We start from the raw sequence: 27245 nt of genomic DNA, 5'->3' as shown, positions 1-27245 counted from the left end.
AAAAAAAAATTAAGCCATTTCCTTCCTTTCCCTTTTTTTTCTTTAAAATTCCATCTCACTCTGTGCCTGGGCTTGTGTCCTGGAACTGAACAGTGACTGAAGTAGTGGGTCATTCTGTTTTGCCTGGGGCCTTCTGAACAGCTGTGTAAGCAGTGGGTCCCTAGAAATACTGGTTTTGCTTCTTTGGGAGCTGTCTTAACAAGCTACAGGGAATCAGGGTGACTGAATCGGAACACCTCCACCATGTGAGTCTACACACACAGGCAGATTGTCTGGAAGCTTATCCCTTTGTGCTTAAGCAATCCTGAGAGGAGCCAATGCTGCATCCTAGATAAGGTTTTCATGCTCCCAGAAATCAATGGTTAAAACAGAACACCACACGTTGCTTATAGAAAACCATTAAAACCGTACATGGGGGTTGGGAGAAAAGATACTCATGATAATATAGGCAGCAGATGAGTTAATTAGAACTGATAGGCATGTATTTAGAATTTGGTCCTTTCCATTAAACAGGCAGATGTGTGAAATCGCTCTCCCTCATACCATGGCTCCAATGTCCTCCCCATGAACCCTTCAAAATGCTTTGGTTTTCAATGATTATCCTTTCTTTGGTGATGGCTCCGTTCTCCCTCTTGAGAAATCTCCCCCTTCTTCCAGAGGCAAGAACTTGGGAGACATTTTTTTAGATTATGCATTTTCACAGCCATTGAATTCTTTTGAAATCAAATGGCTCTTAATGAAACAGCTGAAAACATGCACAAACACTGACCAAGCAGAGCGCCCCTGAATAATGAATCTATTGTTGAGTGATTGAGGACTTGGGAGATTAATATCATGGTGCGCTGGCCTGTCTCTTCATTCCACTGGTAATTTCACAGTGAAACCTGCTTATGAGAATGTATGCTGAGTGGCACGTCAGACAGAATGCACACAAGGAGCGCTCACGGCAGCGACATAGTAAGCGCTGTTTGTATATGAGGATGGAATATTTTGTTTTGTTTGGGATTTTCCATTTCATTTTAATACATGATATTGGTAGGACTTACATTGCCATATTTCTTCCTATTGTGGTCTCAGTGTCTTCTTTATGGTTTGCTTTCGAATGCATTTACTAATTCCAATATAGGAAAGACAAAAACAAGTTGGTTCAGTGTCTATAATGCTTTATTTACATATATTAGCAAGTAATGGGCCTGGGATAATCAGAATTTATTACTCTCCCAAGAAAGAAATTCTTTAGAATTTCTTATCAATCAATATTTTAAAACTATTATACAATTTTAAACAATCCTATATTTTGTCATCTCTGTGTTTTCTAAGACATATACTTGTTTGGCCTTTTAAAAATATTTTTCTATTTGTTTTTCATTTCTGAATATATTACTTTGCCATTCCCTGCTTAATGAGACTCCTTTCTTATAGGGCCTCTTAGCCTTGGATCTGTTATATTTTTTAAGTTAGATAGCTGCATTACAGTATAATTGGTTTCCTTTGTAATCCCATATATTGTATCTTATGAATTTAAAGCATTATTCTGAAAAAGAGTCAGTTACCAGACTGCCAGAGATGTTAAGGACATAAAAAAGGTTAAGAGTCCTTGTAAAGAGTAAAAACCAAAAAAATCAGAAATCAAAGCTATTCAGGAAAAGCAATCCACATAGAAGATACACTATAATGCTTCTAGAATTGGTCCAATGGGAGATTGTGGTTCTGGAGTCAGAAGATTTGGGATCCACTCCCATCTATGATTCTTACAGTGTGACCTTGAAAAAATAACTTAGTCTCACCTTTAGCTTCAGTTTTCTTCTCTTTAAAAGAATGTGGCTACACTAATGGCCTTTGAGGCCCTATCCAGTTCAAAATCTAAGATCTATGATGTATGATTTCTTCACAGAACCATCCCCTCCACCAGTGCAGATCACAACCTCTCGATGGTTTAGTAGATTATATCTGTGAAGTAACAGACCTCAAAAAGTCATTATCCTGTGACTAATTTGGTGATGAAAGAGATGTGAATGTAGTCTATGTTATGTTGGAGAGCCAAGAAAAAAATAAGGAGGACCTTTGGGGATTAACTAACATATCTGTCTCGGGCTTATAACCATGAAGCCTACCTTTTGTAAAGTTATGCTGACAATCATTTCACCAGTTGACAAAATATATTTTGTTTCCAAATAAATGTGGTCCTCCTCTACTTATACCATCTGAACATATCATGACTGTAGAAATGAGCATCATTATCAGAGAAAGATTTAATAAACTATATTAGTTTTTATTTTTATATTTTTGAAGGGGCAAATTAGGTGGACTACCAAATTTCTTCAGAAGGTAATGTCCTGGAAGATTAGAAGCTCCTGGAGGGTAGGAATTCTTTTGATTTTTGTCATTTAATTGGCAGAATCTGGCACAGTTCCTGCATATGACAATTGCTTATATGCTATTGCATAGTGCTTAGTACTTTGTGTTTTGGCCACAAAATGAGTATTTACTTGAATTCTTGTTCAATGAAGTCCTAAGCTGTCTTCAACCCTTCATAGGGGATGCAGCAAATAAGCTAAGCATGTCCTCTGATTTCATGGTGGCGCAGCCTTCAGGAGGTTTGGGATGTGATGGAATGTAAGGGTACCCATATCGGAACTTGATGAAACACTATACGCTGAGGCCATTGCCATAGAGAGAAGCAGAGGTTAATAAGATCTAGAAGAGGTTGAAAGAATGACTGTATGTATGTGTGTTTCGGTGTGTGTTTCTAGAACCAGATTTCTAATTTCATTGGCATAGTAAAGAGATTGCTTCTACCAAAATAGATATGTATCTGCACTAAACTTTATGACTTTAGGGAGTTTCTGGGCCACTGAGAGGTCAAGTGACTTGTCATGTATGTGTGTGTATGTGTGTGTGTGTGTGTGAGAATTATAAACATAGATTTTTCCATATAGGTTCAAAATTTTTTAAAATAATAACTGTGAATTCAGACTTTTCTCATATATAAAGGACAGTATTATCATAGATTCTAGATTTTAATATTTCATTTTAATATTTTGACCTCAGACACAATAGATGTGTGACATTGGGCAAGTCATTTCAACTTTTGTCTGTTGTAGCTGTTCAGGATCAAATGAGATATTATTTATAAAGCGTTTTGTAAACTTTAAAATACTGTACAAATGCTAGCTGTCATGATGATGATATGAGAAATAGTTTTAATTAAGCCAGTTCTCAATAATTTTCTTAATGCAAATTCTAGAAATGAAAGGATTCTTTAAATTTTGTTTTCTTTTAACCAAGGATTCTTCATCTGGGTTCCAATAACCCCCAGAATGGAGGGTAGATTTCAGCATAGGGAAAATATATCCCTATTTCAATATATTGATTTCTTTTATAATACTGTTTTTATGGACTTACAAATCTTATTCTGAGGAGTCCACAGGTTTCATCAGACTGCCAAATGGATAAAGGATAAATAAAAAAGTTAAAAATTCCCACTTAGATATTCCTTTGACAGACAATTTCTTTAATGTGGGATTTTTTTTTACACTGCAAAAGTATTTCCCCAAAAGAATGTATATTTCCCATTGGACATTGACACGCAGTGGAGTCAGTCAGTATCTCCTCAGGAACAAACATTTGGACATGCTTAACCAAATTCCAAACAATGTAGCTTTTAATTAATATTTTGTTTAGCATTGCGTCCAATGAAACAAGAACAATTTAAGATTCTCTTCAATGTGTAGAATCAAAAACATGACACCCACAGGGGCAGGAAGCAGAAATGGAGATGAGGGAGAGAAAGGAAACATCCCAAAATCCAGTCACTTCTTTGGACAAACTGGGCATGAACAGCAGCCGGAGCATATTTTATTATGGCTCAACACCTCTCTAAGGAGCAGAAATACTTCACACAATCTTTGCCCTGTTCAGACTAATCCATAGAGTTTCATGAGAAAACAGAAATCTTTACTTGCATTAAGCTCTAGAAATTTGAATTTTTGGACTTGTGATCATCCCCGAAGAGCTCAGCATAGTAAATGATATGAAAATGGGACTGAACATTCCATTCTATGGACATGATGTAGAATTTCAGGATTGTTACCAGGACAAGGTTAGCTTCTTGAAGACAGGAATTATATCATTTTTTATCTTTGTATTCTCAGTATCTGGCACTTAGTAGGTACTTAATAAATGCTAGGTGAATTAGACTGAAATGAACTAAACTGAATTCATTTGAAAACAGGATAGTTGGCTAAATGGAGGATGCCAATAAATTACAATAAATATACATTAGGACAATGGAAATGAACTGAAATTGCCAATTTTCAATACTTTATTCTCTGATGAACTCACTGAAAGTCCTTCCTGAGATACATGCATTCATTGATACAGTGAACTCACCCTTCCAGTATAATCATATGCCCAATGAAAACTTAAAATATATTACTATTTAACAGTGGTCTCAAATAGGATTGCCTTTCTCTTGGTGACCCTTCTGTTGGAAGAGTTTTGCTCCCTTCTTTATCTTGCAAAACACATACATATCCATCCATCTTTCTCTCCCTACTTCCATTCATTTGTGACCCATGGCATTATGTGATATAGCTGTTTCCTCTATGGATAATATTTTATAAGGATCCCATCATCTCAGTGGAATAACTTTTATTTTTTTTTAGTTAATGAGAGAAATAGAAACTAGCTCCTACATCCTTCAGACACTCTCTAGTCTCACTTCTGCCTCTCGGCATGTCGAACTTCCTTTGAGTATGTAATCCTACATGATATATCTCCTGAGATCCTTAATTGCCAGTGCCCCCAGATTATATTTTATTTACTCTTCTAGTAGAAGGCAATATCCTTCAGGGCAGAGACTATATGCTATTTTTGTCCTTCTATCTACAGGGACTAGCACATAATAGGCTTTTAATGAAGGCTTATTGAATTGAATTGACTTTAAACCAGAAGTGTTCAGTATTTGGAAGTTAGTAGGCACAAACATTCAGTCTTGGTCAATTGCCCAACCAAATATTTTTAACTTTCCATTTCATTTAATATATGTGCTGAATACTAATTTACCTGAAACCAAGAGAGCAGTGATGAGAAGGGATTAAATTACCCCTACCCTTTATGTCCCAGAAGTTATCTTGTCAGGTTCAATAAGCATCTATAGAAAAACAGTAGAATAATATTATAAAATCTCCTAAAACTTAGTTCATTGCCACTACCCAACATATTACATTTGGACAGCCCAATTCAGGAAGCCATTTAATCACTCAGTGTCAAGTATTGGGTTCTAAATAGTTGTAGAGATTTCAAAAGAATACAACTTTCTATGTGTGAAAGAAAAAACTTGTCTAGAGAGGAGAGAAGAAATATGCATAATGTAGGGGATCCTGAAGAAGATTGTAGCTTGGCTTTCTCACCCTCTAGTCCATACATACTTCTTGAAAATACCAAATGGACCTAGAAATTATCAGACAGAGTCAATTCTTTATTCCAAATTCCAAGCAAAAAAGGGACTGCTCCATGGTCAGGGACATAATGTACATTTTTAAAATGACTATAGAAAAGAACAAGGGTAGGGTTGCAGGGCCAGGGAAACAAGAGAAGTTTAATGATTGTAATGGGAAAATAGGAGGAGGGAACAGAGCAAATCTCGCGAAATGCTAGCATGAGTTTTTTTGTGTGGTGAACTGCGAGAAGCATCTCCAACTAGCTAGCTGGCAAAGACACAATTAAAATAAAGCTTTGATGTACAGGAGACAGGTTCCTGGGGCTGAGGATGCTATTAGGTTCAAATGAATTAACATGGGTAAAGCCATTTGCAAATTATATAAATGTTAGCTAGTATTATTGTCTGGACTCCTTTACTTGCTCATTTTGAAAGCATCTGCACTTCAGAAATGTGCTTCTGCCTCTACTTTCCTGGCTGGTCCACGTGTTTATTTTAACTTGTCCTTATTATTGTTTGTTAGATTTCATGCAGAAACAATGACTCCATCTTTAAAAATTCCAATAGCTACGTAAGAAGTAGACTTAAGGACGGTTTAATAATTTCATACATGTAAACTTAATGTGTTAAAATGTGCTGGGTCTCCAATCTGACAGAATTGTGTTCTTAAGATGTAAGATACAGAATTGAAGACCTGTTTTCAAGCCTTGCATGTGACTCATACTCTCTGTAGGACCCTGGACAAGTCATTTAATTTCTCAGTGCCTTAGGCAACTCTCCCAGACAGTTATAGAGAAAGTGCTAACAATGCAGTGATAGAGAGAGTTTGCTTTTACTAGTGAAATTACAAACCTATTCTCTCTCCCTCCTTCTGCGTGTGTATGTGTGCATGTGTGTGTGTGTGTGTGTGTGTGTGTGTGTGCAAATGACATATCCAAGATCTAGTCAAAGAAGAATTCTATACTATCCCAGACCTAGGCTGAAGGGAGAGCATTAGAGAACATCTATTCTCTAGTTCCCCATTCTCCAGAGTTGGAAACTGAGGTCCAGAGAAATGAGGGGATTTGCATGCAGTCATATGACCAGTTATGGCAGAGCTAAGCCTAGAACTTTATGTTTCCCGATCCCCATGTCTTGATTGCTTCCATTACATTATACTAGAAACAAACTTCAAGTTGTGTTAAACCATTTGGGAAAGTCAAATAATGCCAATGAGTAGTTTTATAATTTAACTGGAAATGAAAGTATGTTTATTTATGTGTACTAAATAGTGTAGAGTCTCTGCTTACAGGGTAAAATTTGCCAGGATTATTGTTTTCATCACTGTAATTAATTATTGGTATAATTTTCAAATCATTCTATCTTATTTTGTTTTTCTGGTCTACCATCCTATGAGGAGGCACGATGGCTCCACAAAATAATGTTCAAATGTCCCTGAAGAGAAACTAGTGTCTTCTCTGATAGCTTGTTCTCTTGACTGCTTTACACATTTTTATGATCCTTCTCTGTACAATAATTTTCCTCTTGTCTTAACAATGTTATTGCTATTATTGTTTTTAAAGTAAGCTTAAAATTTATGCCCTAAAACACTCAGAGAACACAAATATTCCAATTCTTTTTCTGCTGCTCTTTTTATCATGTCTTTCATTATGTCTTTAGATCCCTTAGTGTCCACCATGGTGATTTGTGTGTAGTAGGTGCCTACTAATTGCTTATTGAATTAAATTAAGAGAAAATACAGGGTACTAAAATGGAACGAGCACTGCATAGAACTCAGAAGACTTGGGTTCAAATACCATATCTGACACTGCTGCTCTGGACCTCAGTTTCCTCACATGAAACATGATGGGGTTACACCAAATGGCCTCTGAGTTCCTACCAGCTCATGATTCATAATCTTGAAATCTGTGAAATAATTGGGTTTGATGAGGTGAATCCCTGGATATGGGTCCTCCTTCTATTGGTCTAGATCTCATGGCATCCACACCTTTTCATTCTGGCCAACTCTTATCCATGTTCTAAAGGTGGTCCATAAATGGTCTACTTAGCATGCTAAGTGTCTGGGTCTCTTGACATTTTGGGAGTACCAGTGTAGCCCTTGGGTTGTCTCTCTTTTATCTCTTACTCTCAAATGCCCCAACTATCTCTTTTTCTAACCATGTATTTCCTAGATGACATCTTCATGTTGCTTCTTGTATGCAAATCATTTCTGACAATACAATAAAGATTATTCATGCCCATTGTTAATTTCTTTGTTGTGCTTGGGTCATCCACAAGTTTTATTCTTTGGAGGCTGTGGTGCCCCAGGATTCACTGCCATTAATCATCAATAAGAGATACCAGTCTTATTAAGATTACACTATTTGTCAAGGATTAGTTTGAGTATCATTAAAAGCACTATTCATTTGCCTAGATTCTATCCTGCCCCAGCCTCTCCCTGTTATTCAATTCTAATTGAATCCATTCATTAGTCAATTGAAGATACATGTGTCTACATATGACCTGAGTCTTATGAAAGTAATTGTTTTGGAGAGAAATGGCAAGCATCCTTGATAGGTACTCTGTAGCTAATGTCTACCAAAAAGAACAAAAAAAAATTATGTAAGGAATTGTCTGGAGAATTGCACAGATTGGTATAAAGAATGATAAGAACATGGTTATTCTTTGCCTTAGCACTGAAATGCTGATGCTATCCAGTGGAGCACAATAATACTTGCAATGAGAAGACCACATTATAATGTTAATAATTTCTGTAGTAATGAAATCTCAGTGGTTATAGAACATGGTTATAGAACAGACCACAGGTTCATAAAAACATTTGTGAGTGGCAGGCATGGTATTTATGCACATGCCCAGAGAAGACTCTCCCTTTCTTTATAAATGTTGGTTATAGTGAAGACCAGTGGTGTCAAACAAATAGAAACACATCTCCTTGAGCCACATATTGACTTAGAAAACCACAAATTAACATGATCTGTAGCTTATTGTATTTTTATTTGTTTTGTCAAACATTTCTCAATTTTATTTTAATCTGGTTTGAGCTGTACTGGGGAATTTTGCTAGCTAGCAACCTGTCTCAGTTTGACATGGCCTCTGGTCAAGGCCATGAACCTACTCCTATCCTCTTACAGAATGACTTCTAGTGGGAAAACATACACACAAAGGATTTGCATTTTTATTTTCAGCATAGGTGACTTTAAGCATGGGAACTCCCTCCTCCAAAACAAATCACAACCAATCTTTAACTTATCAGCTAAGGGATATCTTGAAGAGTTATGGAAGCAGAGAGCAGTTAAGAGAGATCACATAGTTGGTAACTTAGGGGACCAGATTTCCTGAATTGTTGATTGTATGTATATCAAGTATATGTTGATGTATCCCTATCTCTACACTAAACTTGGGCTAATATCCTTGGAAATGAAAACAATAAACAAGTAGGAGTGTCTTGAATCATCCATGTCAAGATTCATTTTATTTTGAATAATAGGTTTTGCATTGATTAGGGCTATTAATGACAAGTTAAAAAATGCTTTCTGGAAGTCATACATTTCACATTAAGGCTCTAAATTGAGTGAAATTTTATGTGTGAACAATGATGCATTGAATGAAAGCACAAAGTTGGACTTAAATAAAAAAGTGAACTTCAGTAGTAGCAATGTTAACTGAAAAGAAAGGGTTGAGTTTTCAACCTCTACTGGTGCAGACATCAGACACTACTCTATAGTCCTGTACCTATAAGCATGTGTGCACATCAGTGTATACAAGTTTACATAAATTCCTCACTTAACAAAGAGGATTCTTTCCTAGAAATTATTTATTAGAGGGAAAACACATTAAGTGAAGAATTATGGTTTTTATGCAAGTTTTATTGTGTGTGGATTAGCATTTTAGTTTGCAAGAAGGGAAAGCAGAAAAATGGGGAGAAAGAAATCAGAGGTGACAAGGGGGAAGGAAAGAGATTCCAGGATGGTTTACTGTGTGATAAAAAGAAAGTAAATTCTAGATAGAAATATGAGTTTCAAAATTTTGCCTCTGGGGAGGTAAATTAGCTTCTGTTGTTGCCTCCCTCTTCCTGCTTCACCCAGAGGAAGAAGGACTAGGCATCTGCTGCCGCCCCAGTTCGCTGCCTTAGTGCCTCCCCACAGAGCTGAAGGTACCTTGGAAATGGAACCAAATCCCCAAAGAGGCCGCCAGACACCCTGCCTCATTCCTAGCCAAGTATCCTCCATGCCAGTTAACCACATTGGGATGCAGTCAAGCTTAGTCATGACAGCTGGAACCTCCTGCTTTACTTAGCTGCTGGTGCCATGAAGCTTCAGTCCAGGGGACACAGAAATGAGAAGAAAATGGGGGAGAGAAGCAGCTGGTTTGGGGTGGGTGTGGGAAAGGCTGAGTGCTGACTGGCTTTCCTCTTGATCCATTGAAATAAGTGGCCAACAGCTGGGAGCTGTTTGCTATTGTTTTAATTGATCCTTTTATCTGTCTTTAATGCCACATTCAGAATCCACCTACCAGGTGTGTTTTCCTTTGTGAACAAAGGTATAAGGAATGGAGTGCTCTCACGGTAATGAAAACATATCTCATGTATGTGAGGAATTTACTTAAGATGTTTCTGTGTACCGCTGTAGAGAAGTATCGTTTGATAGCCCACGTTAATGGAGAGGATGAGAAGCAAAGTTCGTTTAAAAGTCACCAAAATGGTGGCATTGGAATCCGCTGTGTAATTTTTATCTTGCCATCTCTTCACTCATTCATTATAGTCCCTCTATAGTGCCTTGTTGTGGTGCTGAGGTGATCAAAAAGCCAAGTCTGCTGAGTTTAATCTCTGACAGGTCAATCAAGATGGAAGGATTGTCAGAAGAGGATCTGATTTGCATGGATTCATGATTTGCATGAAACTCTCTGAGAACCAGGCCAGTTAGGTCTGGGAAAAAGCATCATTAGTTTAGGAGAGGACTGCATGCCCCATTGTAGAGGCCGTGCAGTTTGCATGAGAAAAGAGAGAACGTACAAGGATGAAGCAGTGAATTTTTGCAATAAAAAAGTGAGATATTCACTGAATCAGTTGCTGTTTAGTGACTTGTGGTGGGACTGTGGAGAAAACTAAGGCTGAGAGAGGTTAAGCAAGTGACTCATTGTTAAAGAAATTTGAACTCAGGTTCTCCTAAATCCACCTCTAACATTAAGAAGGGGAAGAAACTGAGAATGTTCAGTGTCAGGGAGAAACTGTTCAAAGCATGATCCATCAAGCAGCAGTGATCTATTAAGCCATTCCAATGTTTGCAGCTCTGTACTAGGCAGAAAGAACAAAAATTACAATAAAAGAAAAAATCTCTACATGCAAGGAGCTTAATTTAAGCAAAGGAGACAACATGGACATGTGTGTGTATACATGAACGCACACACATACATACACACCACCATTTGGAAGAGTGAGGAAGGGCTTTAGGTCAAAAGTGGTGCTTGTGCCATCTCTCAAAGAAAGATGGGGATTCTACAAGGTGGAAAAAAGAAGTGGTGATGTTCATTATTATTATCATTTTATAATTATGACCCTGGACAATAGATTTTATTGTTAGTCATATCGCTAATATTAATATTATTCAGTTATTTATATTTTGGGTTGATAATGATGATGATAACATAGTAGATAACCCCATGTGAGATTTTCTTTACAGAGATATTGCAGTATTTCCTTCTCCAGTTCACTTTACAGATGAGGAAACTGAGGCAAACAAGATTGAGTGACTTGACCAGGGCCACCCATCTAATTAGTGTGTGAGGCCAGATTTGAACTCAGCAAAATGAGTCTTCCTGACTCCAAACCCAGTGCTCTATTTACTGTGCCATCTAGCTGCCCTGGATAATTCCTAAACCCAGGAAAATGAATAAGAGGGGACAATCTGACAGAAAAATGCCTTCTGGGAGTTTGAATTCAGTCAGGTGCCCACACTGCCCTCGTCCTAGCAAAGGGTGATGAAGGGTTTGTTGAAGGAAGTGATGAGCTTTCTCCCCACAGTGGACACACAGCTGTTCAGTGGCCTAGGGTGGAAAGCTGCCTAAACAGGTATTCCACAAACTTCCGTCTCTTTTCCTCTTGGTTGTTTCTTTTTTAGCTGATCTATTTTGTGTCCACTAATAAATGAATTCTGTCAAATCAAAGTTACCTTTATGAGGTGATGATTTTGAATACTGGATTTTTTTTTTGTATTTCTTACCATCTTGTGCTTGTTATTTTAAAAGTAAAGGAGAGCTTATACTCCTTAATCACAAAAGCAACTCTGAAAATGCTATAAAAGCCCCAAGTTATAGCTGGTTGCACCATACTGTAATTCTTGAAGAGACCATATTCATAAAGAAATCAATAAAGTCTTCACTCAAGCATGGTCTATGACTTGCAGAGCATAGTTAAAATCTTTTTGTCCATCAAAAGGTTTAGAGTACCTGTCATTTTTTCATTTTTTCTTCTCCAAAATTTCCCTCAATTTCCTCCTCTTCCTCTATCTACAGACTTAGTTCTAGAAGTAGAGTCAAGAGCATCTGGTTTCCAATACTACCTCATTTATTCCCTACTTCTATAACCATGAACTGCTTATTCAATCTCTTTCAGCCTCAATTTGCTCATCTATAAAATGGGGATAATAATTGCACCTCACCTTATGGGGTTGTTGTGAAGATTGAATGAGAGAATATATGTCAAGCATTTTGCAAACCTTTACCCACATGCAAAAAAAAAATGTAAAGGGTTAATTAGCACAAAACATTTCTATCTGCCAAGTTCAGATCATAGGGCCATTATGGCCTTCTGGTTTGTGATTTACTTTGGCAACTCTCCTCAGCCTTGAGTGACATGTACTTTATAACAGAGATCGTGTGTTCCAATCACAAAACAAGCATTTATTAAGCTCCTACTATATGCCATGTACTAGCAATAGAAAGACAAAAAATCAAATCCCTACCCTCAAGGAACTTATATTTTTGATATCAAAAGTAAGTAATGTATAAAATGTGTAACATAAATCAATATGGAATAAGTATATAAACTCATTCCAATAGAAATATTGAGGGATTTTAACTATACTGAAGTATATTGGGGTCTTTACATGTAAATTAAGCAGAAGTCCTCTATTGGAGAATATATTTGTGTATAAAAACCGCTTTTGCATATTTTCCCAGTAGGAAAGAAAATCTTATATGCATAGACCTGAAATATTATATAATGCTCGGCCTCAGAGCCAATATTTTTAAATGCGAGCAGGAGGAGGAGACAGAGTTACAATGGTAGTGTCGGTGGTAGTAATGGTGGGGTGGCGGTGATGGCAAGGTGGTGGTGGAAGTTATCATCCTCATCAATCATTATTGCCGTTTTATTTCTAGTAGCAGGGATGCCCTTCTCCCTCTCTTTCTGCACTCTCTCACCCAGGTACTTTCTTGACCAGCAGTGAGTATTAGGGATAAAGTCACTCGGGTAAGGGATATAATTTATGACCTTGGGAACAAACTGAAACCTCTTGGCCCAACATGCCTTATCCTCTGCAGCTGCAGCCACTTTATCTTCTGTTCTCTTGGCCTCAGTTTCCTCATCTGAAAAATAAGGTTAGATTAGATGACATCTAATGTTCTTCACTGCCTTAGAACTCCAATCTCATCTGCTGTCTTCAGCTGAGTTAACCTGCCCCTGGATCATAACAATGAAAATCATTCTAAATGCTCACATTTTCCTTCTTGAGCACAGGGACATATTTGGGAGTCTAGAATGAAGACTTGAATAAAAGAATCCACAAAGGCACTTTGAAGAAGGGCTGGAAATCAGCACAAAGGGTCCCTAGCATGTAGCTAAAAGAGGTGACATCATAATGTGATGGGACTGTCTCTCCCCTTTCTTTGTATCGCTAGTGATTAGCACATTGTCTGGCAAACAGCAGATGCTTAATAAATACATGCTCACTCACTGGTTTTTATATTCAGAAGGAGCCTTGGAGATAAATTAGTTCCATCCTTGTCAGAGTGCACAGACAGATCATGCCTAGATGGGCACAAAGGGTCAGAGCTGGGGAATGGGACAGTCGACATATTGGAGGAGGAAAAGGGAGGGTAAATCCCAGGGCTGCATATAAGTGTCTCATCCCAAAGTATGAACTCAGTAGGTGTCAAGTTTGACTAGAAGGAAGCTTAGAGACTGAAGGGATTAAAATGACCTTAGGACACTGTATATAGGGACCGTGGTAAAAATATAGCATTTCTCAGGGGGTTTGTGTGTGTGTCACACAAACATATACACACAGATTTAAGGAACCCATTGAAAATATTTAAATCCCACAACTTCAGATGGATTAAAAGAATATATTAAATACAGGCTCTATCCTAGGTCCTAGGTGTACTAGGGTCTTGTTCTCAAGGAACTTAGATTATCTCGGTAGCCATCCATATTTCCATCTACATCTATTTCTTTTTCCTTCTGTAGCATGAACCAGACTACATTAGAATCATATTTCACTGGGGAATTCTGGCCCTCCAAAGTCATGCATATATGACAAATAAATCATTTTTAGCCACCAGCATAGAATGATTACTGAGACCAAGATTTTAGAAACTAGTCTGTCCAAGATATCCAGGGACTTAAATTAAATTAAAGCATGCGTGTATATGTGTTTGTGTATACACATACATAGAAACACATGTGTATGTGTGTCATATATGCATAGAGACATAAATAAAGCATATACAGCACACAGATATAGACATATCTATGCATGAAGGCATATTATATTTGCATACATATATGTAACCTATACACACTACAGTCATGTATATTTATATACACTAAACCATGTCTACATAAGTGTACGTATAGATTGTTGTTTAGTTGTTGTCAAGTCTGATTCTTTGTTGCCACATGGGCCATGTTGTCTATGGGGTTTTCCTGGCAAATATACTGATATGTTGTATACACACATACTTTTTGGCCCAACCCTATGATTTCACAGGTGTGGGGAATTCCTGGTGGGAAAATGCTGTGTGTCCCCACGCAGATTGGCACCTTGTTTGTAACTTCTGGCTTTGGAAAGTTGCCCCAGGGTGTTACTGTAGCCTAACTAAATAGGATATAGTATTTGACCAAAAAGAAGAAAAATAACAAAAACAGCTCCTGTTATCCTAATGCAGTGAATTATTTGCTGCAAAGCATCAACCTTTATATATGAAAAATGAGCAGAAGAGCTCACCCAGCCTCTCTTTGGAGCTTTGCAAATTAAACAATATGTTTCTTGAATTTCTAATTCTCTTTGATTAGTATCATTAATAATTTTACACACAGTAGGAACTTAATAAATGTGGAATATAATAGAATGGGGCTCTAATAAAAGAAAAAAACTTTATTTTTATAAACATTATTTCTGCATTTTGTTTTCATATCTCATCTATCCCTCAGCGTTTCTTGATTTCATTTTTGAATCGTTCCCTTCCTCTTCCCTTACACAGTGTCTCCTGTAACAAAGAAAGCAGAACATCAGCCAAGCTTCCCAATGTATGTGATATTTCACAACCATGGATCCCCACCTCTGCAAAGAAGGGAGGGAGCTCCATATTCTCCACTCTCCTCCAGGGCCAGCATTCTGTTTTGTTTCTTTTCTCATTTACATGAGTATTCATTAAGTATATTGTTTTCTTATTTCTAAAGCTAATCCTTTTGAACTCTGGGAGTACCAGTTGGAGGTCCCAAGTCAATAACGCAGTAAATAGTATCACACTGGCCTAAAAGAGACAGCCCAGCTTGGCAAACTGGGTCCATGAGTGCCTCACTTCTTTCCAGGGAGCAGATTAATCTTTGGGTCTGGCTGATTATATTTAACTTTGCCAGTTCGGAAGCAGATGGTGTCTCAAATGACTGTGGCTCTAACTTTTGATCAAACTTTTCAGCACAGTGTCACAGTGACATAGCTGTGAACCTGAGTCTATGCAGTCCTTCTTCTCTAGGTTAAAATGTTCATGCGTATTTTTGGGAGGGGCGGAATTCTTATGTGTGTCAAAACTTAATTTTCTCCATATCTTCAAATGACTAGAGATGGATTCAATGACAAAAAGGGCTTCATACGAGTTCCTAAGCAATGGAGGGGAGGCAACGTCAAGACTTTGCTGCTAGTTTTACCTCCCTGGCCTGTGGGAAATAACCCTAAACTCTGATTGTGCCTCTGAACCCACTGTTTTTAAAGAAGGAGGTGGGACTGGGAGATCCTGCCTGGAACCCTACAAAGCAAAGCCTTTCGCATCACTGGGAGCCCAGGTCTCTATCTAGTAGAGTCTTATCAGAGCTGCTCTGTGATCATAGACAAGTAGGTGGAGAGAGTTGACCCACCAGTTTGACCAAACTGAAAGAGCCAGATTGATCTTTAATGCTTGCACACAATAAGCCTTTATTAAATTTGTTATTGCGTTGAATGATTGCATGTCCTTGATTTCTTGGTAGTTCCTTGGACATAGTAGATGTTGAGTCATTTATATGATTATTTAAAAGCAGCCTTTAAAAACTGATAAGCAATTTGGAGCAGTATAAATCAATGTAGCGTCAGCTACTGAGTTTGATCTTTTTCTATTGAGGAAGAAGGTTTGTATATCTAGCTGTGTTTGGAAAAAAGATTCTTCATTAAATACACAATTATGTTGGATGAATATGTGGCTGGGAGATGAAATCACAACTGCTAAAGGAATTCCGTCAACATTTCCTGGGAAGGGACTCTGGGAAGGAATTCTGATGCTGCTTTAAGAAGATAGGTGATTCCAACATAGAAAGAATTACCATTTTGTAATTAAGAGTGTTTTCAGTTTATTCATTTGCTTTCCCCAAGTACCTCAGACCTTTGACCAATATAATTTTATTCATCCTAATGATATCCCACAGGGGAACCAGCTTCCTGATTATAGAAGCAAGAAAAAGAAGCACAGAAATATGAAATGGATGAGAGAGAGAGAAAGCGAAAGAGAGAGAGAGAGAGAGAGAGAGAGAGAGAGAGAGAGAGAGAGAGAGAGAGAGAGAGAGAGAGAGGAGAATGTTGGGATTAGAACAAGGACCTCTTGACACCCAGGATACTATTTTATTAATTAGGTCATAGTTAGGTCTCTAATGTAACTTTAGCTCCCAACACATCAGGGAAAGAAAAATAATTAAAAAAAATTTTTTTAAATGATTGATAGAAGGCCCAAGGAGCAAAGGACAAAATGTGTTTGCGATGTGTTTGAGAATCTGGAGACAAAGGAATTCAAACGAGAAGGTGAAGGAGATCAGGCTCCTGCTCTATGAGAATCAGTTTGTTGAAGACTGTGGAAGTTGAGCTTAGAGAACAAAAGGCTTTGGACGTCATGGGATCTGTACTGGTACCGATGTTGGTGTTAAGGGTTTAGACACAGAACAGGTATTATATAAGGAAAGTAAAATGTCAGTGCAGTTTTCAGCTTTAATAGATTAAAACTTTTGCGTCATCTTATATTTATACTGCTTTGCCCCAGTGGTGGACTTCAGAATTCGGTTCAGTAATTATCTTATAAATGAAGTTTTCCCTGACCTCTTATCTGCTAATGCACCTCCTCCCCCCCACCCTCACAAAAAGGTACACTGCATTTACTCATTCATTCATTGGGTGTGCCCTTGTATGGGTACATGTGTGCTAGATTCCCCTCATAGAATACGATCTCCTAGAGGACAGGGCCTCGTGTTCCTTTGGTTTTTTTATCTCTGTATCCCCAGCGCAGTGTTTAGAACATTGTAGACTCTAGATAAATGCTTCCGGGTTGGTTGTTGAACTGGGAGCAAAGAATGGAAGTAGGTAGATTTCAGATCTTTGCTGTGACAAACTTCCTAAAAATTAGGGCTAACCAAAAGGGAAATGAGCTGGCTTGGGAGCAGAAGGCAGCCCCGCAGAAGAGTTTTCAAGCTAAGATTGGACAGTTCAGATGATAGGTTCAGAGACAGACAGACAGACAGATAGATAGATAGATAGATAGATAGATAGATAGATAGATAGATAGAAATAAAGATAGGTAGAAAGAAAGAAAGATAGATTAGAAGATAGATAGATAGATAGATAGATAGATAGATAGATAGATAGAGACAGATAGATAGATAGATAGATAGACAGAGAAGAGCAGCTTCCATAGTAAACAGAGAGCTGTCCTTGGAGCTAGGAAGAGCTGTGATTAAGTTTTTCTGACAAATACACTGGCATGTGACCCGGAGTAACTTTCTTAACCTCTCAGTGCTCCAGCTGATTATCACTAAATGGTAGAGCAGGTGCTGATAGACATTCATGGAGGGAGTTCATCACCGAGTGTTCCCCACACCAATGAAATTATGTGTCTACCGTAGCCTCTAATCTCTCTCTGTCTGTCTCTGTCTCTGTTTCTGTCTCTCTGTACATTTAAAGGCAAAGCAGTGAGATAGTGAAGTTTGTCAGTCCACGCAGCTATCCCTTTTCTTCCTAACGAGACAACTTTATTCACTCACCTCAGCTGCTGACTTTGTAGGGCACAGAGAATGAGCTATCAGTCACGTATAAACATCCCCTCTTTTTTCCCAGCAGGGGATGCTCAGATGTGGCTCAGTAACCCAGTGGCTGCTCAGTCCTTTCTCAGGGCATAGCCCATATTCTCGATTTATGAAATCAGTTTGGATGCAGAGGGTTGTCACTGAACCGTGAAATGAAATCCCCCTGTCCGGAGTCTAGACAGTGTAGAGACTGTGTCATCCCTTCCTTCCTCTGACAAGCCCTCTGTAGCTCAATATAACAGGGTAGGGATGCATTGTGTCTAACTTAGCTTCAGAAACTTCAGAAGATGTATTGACCTGACTGGAAACAAGAGGTGTGACTCTGTGTGTGTGTGTGTGTGTGTGTGTGTGTGTGTGACTGTGTGTGTGATGAACACACACCAATTTAAGAGGATTCTACTTTATGCTTTTTTGCTAAAGGGCATTGACATACCGATCATTTTTTAAAGACTCTGAAAGTGCACATGAAGTATTGATTAGGACAGAGGAGATCACTGTTCTTAGAATCAGAGAACTTGGGTTCAGATGACATCATCACCGCTCACTATCTGCGTGGCTTTGAGCAAGTCACTTAATGAAGTCACCAAGCCTCATTTTTTGAGGGGGTTTTACTAGATTGCCTCCAAAGTACCTCCTGTTCTGTCCATCTACTTTGTATTTGTTTATGTGGGACAATTAGGTGGTGCAGTGGATAGAGCATCAGTGCAGGAGTCAGGAGCACCTGAGTTCAAATCTCACCTCAGACACTTGACACTCACTAGCTGTGTGACCTTGGGCAAGTCACTTAACTCCAACTGCCTCATCCTGGTTCATCTCCAGTCATCCTGATGAATATCTGGTCACTGGATTCAGATGGCTCTGGAGGAGAAGTGAGGCTGGTGACCTGCACAGCCCTCCCTCACTCAGAACAAGGTCAAGTGCAAGTCACGTCACCATTTCTCTGATGGCATGGTCTTCTTCGGCAATGAAGGACAAACACACGTTTGTTTATGTATGTATGCGTGTGCATGCATATGTGCATATGTGTAGGGTGGGCATATGTGTGTATGTGTATGTATAGGTATCCTTTATACACAGTCATTGCTTTATAAATCCTTGATTAACTTCTGAAAACTTTTACCACTTGAAATCTTAGTTGCCTTCCCCCAAATTCTGATAAACATTTTTATGCACTTATATCTATGTTGTTTAGAGATGATAAGGCAAAAAATAAGGGCTGACCTTTGAGCCAGGATCACTAAGGTAACCTACCCCTTTCATCAGTACTGGCTAGATATGATCCTGGGCACCGTCACCTAACCTCACAATACTCCTAGGCAATCCTCCAACACCACAAGTTGCAGAAACAGTGTTAACTTGAACCAGTAGCATAGGTTCTGGATTCCAAGTGTTCCCTACGAGGCAGCTGGTGGTGCAGCAGGTAGAGCTCTGGACCTGTAGTCAGGAAGACCTGAGTTCAAATCCATCCTTAGATACTGTGTGACCCTGGGCAAGTCCCTTTACCCTATTTGCCTCAGTTTCCTCATCTGTAAAATGACCTGGAGAAGGAACAAACTACTCCACTACCTTGGCCAAGAAAATCTCAAATGGGGTAATGAAGAGTCTGACGTGATTGAAAAATGAGTCTCCTCCTATGCCATTAAAATTACAGGCTTGTACATAACAATTGTTTTCTGTTCTGGCCAGAAACTCTGAAGGTCTTCCCCTCCCACAGCTATCTTTGGAAGGGTAAATTGGACCATTTTTTGTCTCTGTTTTTACCTATCTCTTAGTCATTGAATGGGTGTGGTCTCAGACAAACTAAGACCTGGGAAAAACATTAATTTGGAAAGGCTAAGGTCACCCCATGCGTCCTGGGTCACCCCCAGTTGCCCTGACCTTTGTCTTGCCGCTGGACTCCAATGACTGGAGGAGAGAGAGAGGCTGATGACTCTGGACTGCTCTGTCTCACTCAAATCCAATTCACAGCACTGACCCAGTCTCCAAGATTGTATTCATGTGCAAGGGAGAGGTGTAAGTAGGCTGAAACATGACAAACCAAGGATTCTCTAAATGAAGCTACAGTAGTCAATCAATAAGAATTTGTTAAGCTTCTACCATGTACCAAACACTGTGTTAGGGTCTGCAGATACAAAGTAAGGAGAAAAGAAGTCCCTGTTCTCAAGAAGCTCATATTCCAATGGAAGAAACAATATGGAAACAACTATGTGTAACCAGGTCATATCTCCATCTCTGTCTTTCTTTATCCTTATCTATGACTATGTCATTGATGTGAGTAGGCATAGCTTTTATTTTTGTTTTGTCTTAAATTTTATCTTGTATGTAATTTGCATACTATAAATCTATAAATGATATAGATAATAGATATAGATATTAGGAATAGTCTCAGAGGTAGGACGCTAAGATTAAGGAGAACTGAGAAACTTAGCTGAAATTTGGAGGAAGTCATTGATGCCGATGAGGAAGAAGAGAGTTGTAGACATGGGGGACACTAGTGGAAATGTTCAGGGTGGAGAGATGGAGTGCTACATGTAAGGAACAGCCAGGTCCCAGGGTCACCCAATCTCAAAGTATGTGGGGATGAGCAAGGTGTAAGGACCCTAGAATGTTAGCAAGAGTCCAAGTTATTCTGGGCTTTAAAAGTCTAATTTTACATTTGATTCTGGAGGTAATAGGGAGCTACTGCAGTTTGTTTCATGAGGGCAGGGGAGAGGAGTCTAACATGTTCAGACTCATGCTTTAGGAATATCACTTTGAAAGCTGAGTGGAAGATGGACTGAGGCAGAGAGAGATTCAAGCTAGGCAGACTCACCAGCAGACTCTTGTAAGTATAGTCAGTAAGTAACTGACTATGTATCTCCTGTCCAGAGAAAAGCCCAACTAAGTACAGAAAGATTCATTTCCAGGTTGTCCAGAGAAGGATGACTTTTTCAGCTCCAGCAATTATCAAGGACTCTTCATTAAGTTGTAGAGGAGCTGCTATCTATGTCAGTGGAGGGAGTTAGCCCCAACTAAATCACAATTTTTTGAAGTATAAAATTATTTAATCAGAAATTGAGGTTCCTGATATTTTTTTTAAAGACAGTAGCTATAATCCAGTTCATTGTATCCAAAGATGTAAAATATTTTTTAAACAGTTTTGAAGGATCTTGTTGTGAGTGTGTCTACTTGTTAGGAGAGAGGCCTAATTTTTGTTTCTATTTTTCACTCTTGAATTTTTACCTCCCATGTAACCTGTCATGTTGTTGGTGCCCTTAGGCAAGAAAAAATGCTTCAGAGGGAGAGCTCCTTGCCTTCCTAGCCACCCTCTTCAAGATACATGTAGCTTTGCAAATGTAGACTTGTCCCATTACCCAAGGCAAATTAGCCATTTGTACCGGTTGAATGGAAAGGCTTTAAGTAACCTGAAATCATGTGTCGTGTCTTGAACTTCCATTACGCTTATAGTGAACACTCTGTAAGGAGCCAGGCAAACTCCCATGACTGCTCTGTTGTGCAGTACTAAAAAACAAAACAAAACTGGATTTGGAGCCAGGATAATCTGAGTGACCTTAAGGTGTCACTTGACTCCTCTGAGTTTCTGTTTTCCTCATTTGGAAGATGAGGGGGTGGGACTACCTGGCCTCTGAGGTCCTTTCCAGCTGTAAATCTTGGATCGATGAATAAGGCCAGTGACTCATTTTGTTGTTAGAATTCCTGGGGATGAAAGTACATTTTTGTTGGACTTGTGACCACCCATCTTGGCAACAACTTGGTTTAAAACCTGGTTGTTGCCTTGACTACCTGTGTGATCTTGGTCACATCAGTCTGGACATCATGGGATTGTGGAATTTGAACTGGAAAGAATCTGAGATATCATCTAGTCATAGCCATCATTTTACAGATAAGGAAACTGAGGCATAGGGACTTACCTAAGGTTATAGAGGGATACGAGAAGCAAAATTAATATTCTAACCCAAGGCCTCTAATGCCTCAACTATAAAATTAAAGGGTTTGTCAGAGAAGGGTGGAGGAGGGGAGAAAAAATAAGCATTTATTAAGTGCTTTGAGACAATGAAAGCGTTCTTAGCTTTGGGTCTATGACCTTGATTTTTTAAAATTATATTTTAATAACTGTATTTCAATATAATTGTTTCCTTGGTAATCTTGTGCATTTTATTTTATGCATTTATTTGATGAAGGGATCCATAAGCTTTATCAGACTTCCAAAGAAATCTAGAATACCAAAAAGGTCTAGAATGTGTGGCCTAGATGTTCTCTAGGTTACTTTCCTTTCAACCTCTAGATCCTAGGAGCTGATGAGGGATATATCTAGGCTATGAAATCCAGGAAATTCCAATATCATCCTAAGTAGTCAGTTTAGGTAATGTCTTCAACTCCCTCTCCCATCATAGCATTGTCATTGAATTGTAAAGAGTAACCATCATAAAGCCAAATTACATGAACTGTTAGCCCATGCCTTGACCTTCCTCTGGCTGACAGGCTAATGAGCAATGAAATGGCTAAAAGTCAGGCAGTATATGGATGTTCAAAGAAGAGCCAGACACAGAGAAGAGGTCCCAGCATAAGGTCTCCTGTACAGTGTTTGCTTTATCTGGTGGCTAAAGGCTTGCATCTCTGGTAATGGAGAGACTCTATTGAAGGCAGGATCTATCTTTTCCATCTTTTTATATCCTCAACCCTTAGCAAAGTATCTGGCACATAGTAGGTGCTCAATAAATTCGTACTCATTGATTGACTGAGTGTGATGTTACCAGACACATAGGGAGAAGAAATATGAGGGAGTTACAGACTTGAGAGTTAGGAAGGAAAGTTATCTTGTCCAGTGTCTGAATATGACAGACAGGAAAACTGAAACCCACAGTGGTGGATTGCCTCAGTCTGCATCAAACAGGCAGTAAATGGCAGAGGTATTGGGGCCTCTGTCTCTGAATCCAACATGATTTTTACTTATTATTCAGCCTCCGTGAACAGAGTAAGTTCAGTCTTAGGGCATCCCATCTTTCCTCTTTCCTATGGTTCATAGCCATAGTGAGACTCATAATGAGGTCAAAACATCTGCAGTGATGAATTTCCAAGCAGTTACTGCCTATAAGGTTGCAACATTTTCCTGGTGAGGGATTCCATTCATTTCAGAAAGGTGCTTCGCCAAGTTTCCTTTGGAAAATCTGGGGGAGGAGGCCAAGGAGAGAACTTATTTCCCTACGTGTTTCATGCCGAATAGATTATGTCCTTTCAGAATAAAGAAGTACATTGGGTTTAGAATCAGTGGCTTAGTAATGCTAGCCAAGTGGTTTGAAAAGCTTAGCTGAGTCTCTGAACTTAATATAGACAAGCAGCTTTGGTACTGGAAGAATGTGGCCGATTAAAGCATGTATGCTTCTGAAAACTGTAATATGCTCTTATGCCTCTTAGGCAAGTTTAAGATCATAGGTTCACAGGAATTCAAAGTTAGAATTGGTCATCTAGTCCAGATCATACTAAATAAAAGAGCCCTTCTACAATGTCCTGGAAACTGACCTCCTTGCTTCCCTACCTCAAGCAAGAGGACCCCGCTGTCTCCTAAGGAACTTCATTTCATTTTGGGGCAACTCTAACTCTTATCAAGTTGTTTTTCTTTTAATTTGTTTGTTTGTTTTTGATCCCAAGCTTAAATATGCTTCTTTGCAATGTACATCCATTTGTGCCTAGTTCCGGTTTCTGGAACCAAACAGAATTTCTCTCCTACCTCATAATATTTCTCTAAGCTGAGCATCCTCAGTCCTTTCAACTCAACTTCATCTGGCCTGAGCTCAAGCTCCTTACCCATCCTGGCTGACTTCCACTAGACAGACTCCTTCTAGCTTATCAACGTCTTTCCTAAAACCAAATGCCCAGAACTAAACACCCTGCTCTTGATGTGGTCTGGCTGGGTAAGGGCATAACAGGATTATCATTTATTTATTCCTGGATACAGATTTTCTTGACTGCCATAAATTCACAGTCTACTAGACTCATAGATTTGAAAATTCCAGAGGTCAAACCAAGTCCCAAAGATCTGAAGGTTTTACAGCCCAGAATATTAATGTGAATGTATTAAACATATATTAACTGTTCTTATAACTATGGCTATTATTAGTAATACTTGTAGTTTCTGGGCATTATCTGTATGTGGTCATCTCATTTTGATTTAAAAACTTCTCCATGCCTGTCTGCCTCATTTGTGCAAGTATTTACAGATGAACTCAGAAGAAAAACAAACTCTGAGAAGTAGCTTTCTGTTTATAGGAGAAAGCAGCCATGCTATCTCTTACTTTGCTTCCAGTGCTATATAACTAGACCTAACCATCCCCTTCCCTAGAAAAGAGCTGGCATGGTGGCTTTTTAAAGGCCCAGACCAGACCAAACTTTATGAAGCACATTCCTAAGCTGTGAAAACTAGTTAAAAGAGGTCATCCAGGTGTGACAGCTTAGCACCTTAGTTTATCCTTGGGTTGTTTGTTGTCTCTGTACATGTGTTGATGGTCTGAACAAAATATTGAAAGCATCTGTATTGAATTTATTCTATGGTATGTAAAGGAAAGATGGAATGACATGTCTTTTTTTTTCCTCCCATAGGTATGGAAAAATTGTTTCCACAAAGGCAATTCTTGACAAAAACACAAATCAATGCAAAGGTATGTGCTAGAGAGCCCCTTCCCCAAGTTGTCTGGTTTATGGAGCAGCGGTGTGGACTGATTCCCATCCTGTGGCCAAGGCCCTTGCTCTGGCTCCAGATTGAGCTCTGGCTCTGACTGCGCAATCAACATCACGTACAGTATATTGCAAACATATTTAATAATGCCGATGCTTTGATGAGTTGTATTTCCAGTAACATTGCTCATTAATTTTTTTCATTAACAAACAAAATGAAAATCACAAATCAGAACAAGTTTCAAATTGCTTCAGTAGAAAACTAAATTACCTCCTAACCACTTTGTGTCTTCTGATTTGAATGATATCTCCAGTGATGCAGATTGATTTCCTATATGAAAATGAGGGGCCCTTGGGAAAACTCTCCCATGCACAACGTGTTTTAATTTTGGCGTTCTGGAAAGCCTTGGCTAAGTTATTACAAGAGAACAGGGTTTTGCAGAAGGTCTGTTGAATCTGGGTTGAAAGTGTCAAACAGTTCATAGGATCTGAGAGCTGGGATCATTTGCATTCCATTATTTTACTGAGTCCTGGGAAGTGCTGCTATGCTTGCTAGACTTTATGCGCCTTCAGATTTGGTGTATTCCCCCTTCAAATATGTGTGTGTATGTATATGTATATATATGTATATGTACATATATACATATATATGAAAGGCTTATGTTAAATGACTTATGAAATCACTCTGATTGATCTTGTACCACTTAGTTGGGCTGTTGAATTGAAATTCCTCTTCAAACGTGTTATTTGTTCTATGAATCTGGCTGGCAATGCATTATTGGTTTCAGGGACTGGGCTTGAGCTCCAAAGACCTTGAATGGATGATTGCTTGTCACTCTTTCACCATTTAAGTTTAGGCAAGATTAAATGTTAGTAAAGAATGGTATCCCACTTTGATTTTCTGAGTGTATTCTAGCAAGTAGTTTGGTGCCTTTCCAGACTTTCAATTGACAAGAACGAAGCAGGGCCAGACATAGGGGTGGTGGTATAATCCAACAAGTGGATAATAACACACCACTCATTCCACAAATACGTATTAAGACTATTAGTTTCAAGCCACTGTCTTAGATGCTTTGGGGGCAAAGCCTTAACTAGGATAGGGAGGGTAAGGCTTAGCACCAGGGCTCTCCATTTGGAGGAGGTGGGCAGCAAGTTTAATCCTTCAAAAGCATGGAAACAATAGAGATCAGCACCTACTTAACAAAAATGATTAGTCAAAATGTGAAACTACTACATTAGGGACATCTCTTGAGTTCCTCTCCCTTTCCCTATCCCTCCTTAACCCCATAATGAAGCTCAACATCATTTGCCAAATATCTCTTCCTAGCTCCTTTCTTTGGTCTCCCTCATCTACAGAGAGAGAGAATGTTCATGCTCCTGCCCCCATGCAAAATTTTGTAATTTTATCCCTCTGTGAGAGACAAAAATATGTATTTGTGCATGCATTCATGTATGTATGTATACACACAAACATATATGACAAATACATGCACGCACATGACTATAGATAGAGATAACTATATATTTAAACACATGTATATATGCATATATACGCATATATATGTCCACTATGTATGTCTACATATATGTCTATATATGCACACACTTTTTTAAGGTTATTTTCCACTTGGCCTACGTATTCTGGTCATACGAGAAAAAAATATTCTGAATCCAAGGAATTAGCATTTTTGAAAATATGAAGTTAATTAAACTATTTTTGGTTTTGTTTTTTGCATGCACTACATGACCAGTCCAAGTGACTGCTTCATTTTATTTAGTAGCAGCACAGAACATCATAGGTGTCAGTGAGATGAATGGGCTGCCCCCTTCTGAGGATACAAAGTGGACCACAGAATTAGCTTTAATGTATTCTTCTGCTGGAGCTTTCTCCTTCCCTAGCATCTGAGTTGCTTTTGTCCTCTTTGCATTTGATTCCTGGGTGAGTTAAGTACAGTAGTCAGACCCAGGGACACACTTGGATTCACTTCCTTTGATTCGGGAATAGGTCACCCGGGAAATTCAATAGAACCTCTCATTTCCAAGATTGTTCTTCCTTGGGTGGTGGCAGCGACAGCTTTCATTCTCTAGAATCCGGGCAACATAAAACAACACAATCTCCATCCAGACAAAATGGCCAGAAATCACTGAACAAAGCCCCACCGCGGCCACATGTGGAGAGTAATGAGAAACAGACCATGATTCATAGGGAGGTTCAAGCACCAAGTCAAGCCCAGGCTCACCCAAAAGCAGAGGCACAGAGATTTGCTGTTTGTGATTTCCTCCAAGGCCTGATATCCTTGCTAATTTGAAAAGTCAGGGGAAAGGCAATGAAAGAAGTTATTGAAAGTAATGTGCAAACCTTAAACGCATCCCCTGGTCTCCCCTTCCCTCCCTTGCAATCCTTAGAATGACTCCTTTCTGATAGGCTTGTGTGTCTGGAGCCCAGGGGATGAGTAATGGCTATTTCATAGTACAGTTTCCATACCTCATAGCGATGGAATACAGCAGGTTCGGGCTGCCAAGCACACAGGCTGATTCCGGAGAGTCAGCAATGCTCTCTCTTCCACCCTGGCTCACAGGCTACCATTAATT

General features: G+C 38.9%; 1 protein-coding gene across 15 annotated transcripts in view; it reads left to right on the top strand.

Annotated features, from left to right (window-relative positions):
* RBMS3 (RNA binding motif single stranded interacting protein 3) overlaps positions 1-27245 on the top strand; it is a 1420870-nt gene that overhangs the window by 868314 nt on the left and 525311 nt on the right. For all 15 annotated transcript variants that reach the window (XM_072650014.1, XM_072650009.1, XM_072650015.1 and 12 more), the window contains one exon: positions 24579-24637. In XM_072650014.1, coding sequence (XP_072506115.1) covers positions 24579-24637 — 59 coding nt within the window. The remainder of the gene's footprint in view (positions 1-24578; positions 24638-27245) is intronic.

Source organism: Notamacropus eugenii, chromosome 3 (assembly GCF_028372415.1).
Source record: "Notamacropus eugenii isolate mMacEug1 chromosome 3, mMacEug1.pri_v2, whole genome shotgun sequence".
Taxonomy (NCBI): Eukaryota; Metazoa; Chordata; class Mammalia; order Diprotodontia; family Macropodidae; genus Notamacropus; species Notamacropus eugenii.
The sequence above is the reverse complement of the archived record's forward strand: the minus strand, read 5'-3'. Positions and strand labels throughout refer to the sequence as shown.